Source organism: Austrofundulus limnaeus, unplaced genomic scaffold (assembly GCF_001266775.1).
Source record: "Austrofundulus limnaeus strain Quisiro unplaced genomic scaffold, Austrofundulus_limnaeus-1.0 Scaffold244, whole genome shotgun sequence".
Taxonomy (NCBI): Eukaryota; Metazoa; Chordata; class Actinopteri; order Cyprinodontiformes; family Rivulidae; genus Austrofundulus; species Austrofundulus limnaeus.
The window spans coordinates 637,406-638,642 of NW_013952646.1; the positions used below are offsets into that span (position 1 = coordinate 637,406).

The 1,237-nt window shown below is 42.1% G+C and overlaps 1 protein-coding gene across 1 annotated transcript in view; it reads right to left on the reverse strand.

Moving 5' to 3' along the window:
* The window catches only part of tll1 (tolloid-like 1), a gene marked incomplete in the record, with an annotated part of 57,723 nt that overhangs the window by 24,968 nt on the left and 31,518 nt on the right, over nt 1-1,237 (reverse strand). Inside the window, 2 exon segments of the mRNA XM_014020209.1 lie at nt 41-186; nt 416-532. Coding sequence (XP_013875663.1) covers nt 41-186; nt 416-532 — 263 coding nt within the window.

Here is a 1,237-nt window from a genome sequence, read left to right on the forward strand (position 1 = left end):
ACACACACACACACACACACACACAGAGTGAGTGGGTCACCTCAAAGGCCTGGAAGCTGAGTCCAACATTGTATCCCTCAGACACAGTGATCCTCCACACACACTCTTTGGTAGGTCTGTAGTCGTCCGGGTAGTTGGGAGACTGAATCTGTCCCGAGTCCTTGGTAATTTCCCCTCCACAGATCGCTGAACCAAGGAGGTGAAGGAGACAGAGACAGGACAAATCAGCATCAACTGAGACCACAGACACACACAAAACACGTTCTGAGGGAGCTATAAATAATGAAAATCCCTGAAAAACGTCACACAAAAGTCACAAGTTTGCTCAGTTCAAAGCTYGTGTCACCAAACTGAGTTTTCCCCGGCTCTGGATTCAGCTCATTGGTCTAGTTTTATTTTAAAAGGGAATTGTTACCTTCATAAACAGCAGCGAAGCCTTTTCCCACCCAGTTGCTGCTGCTGCGGAACTCGATCCACATTCTGCTATCGGTTGAAATCAAGTTGTCAGGAATTTTGTCTCCACAAAACCTGCCTGTAAGACACACACATGCACACAAAATCAAACGCAATGAACCATTGTAATATTCTGTAAGGAAAATACTGTGCTCAAACATAACTTCAATGTAAAGGTGAAACCACTAATTCTAGCTAAATAATCTGTTTTAAGCCAATAATCCCTAAATGCAGCCTCCATATTTACTTCAGTTTGTTCATTGAATATGCCAAAGCTGTTCTGTACTGTAAATTACAAAGAAAACGAACTTCTATGTGTTGTAAAATCCTGTTTTTACATCTATCMTCTATCAACAGATTTATTTCAGTGCAGCTTATTATGTGTGTTTTTACAAACACTGTGTCTCTGTCAATTTTACCATTATAATTGTCATGGTCTGTGTCYATTTGTCTATTTTCTATATTTGGTTGAAGTTATCCTTCTTATGTTTTCCTTGTGTTTTACCCCTCTGCCCACCTGGCTGCCTCTGCTCCAGCCCCGCCCACACTCACCTGTTCYTTCCAGGTGTTCAATGGCTTTCTTGTTTACCCCTCATTAGTTTGTCTTCTTATTCTGTCTCCTGTCCTCAGTTTCTTGGATCAGTGTGCTGTTGACCTCAGCCTGAGTTCCTTGTGGTCTTTGTTTTCATCGTTGAACTTTTTGGTGAGTTCTTTGAAGTTGCATCAACAGCGCTTTTCTTGTGTGTGTGTGTGTGTGTGTGTGTGTGTGTGTGTGTGTGTGTGT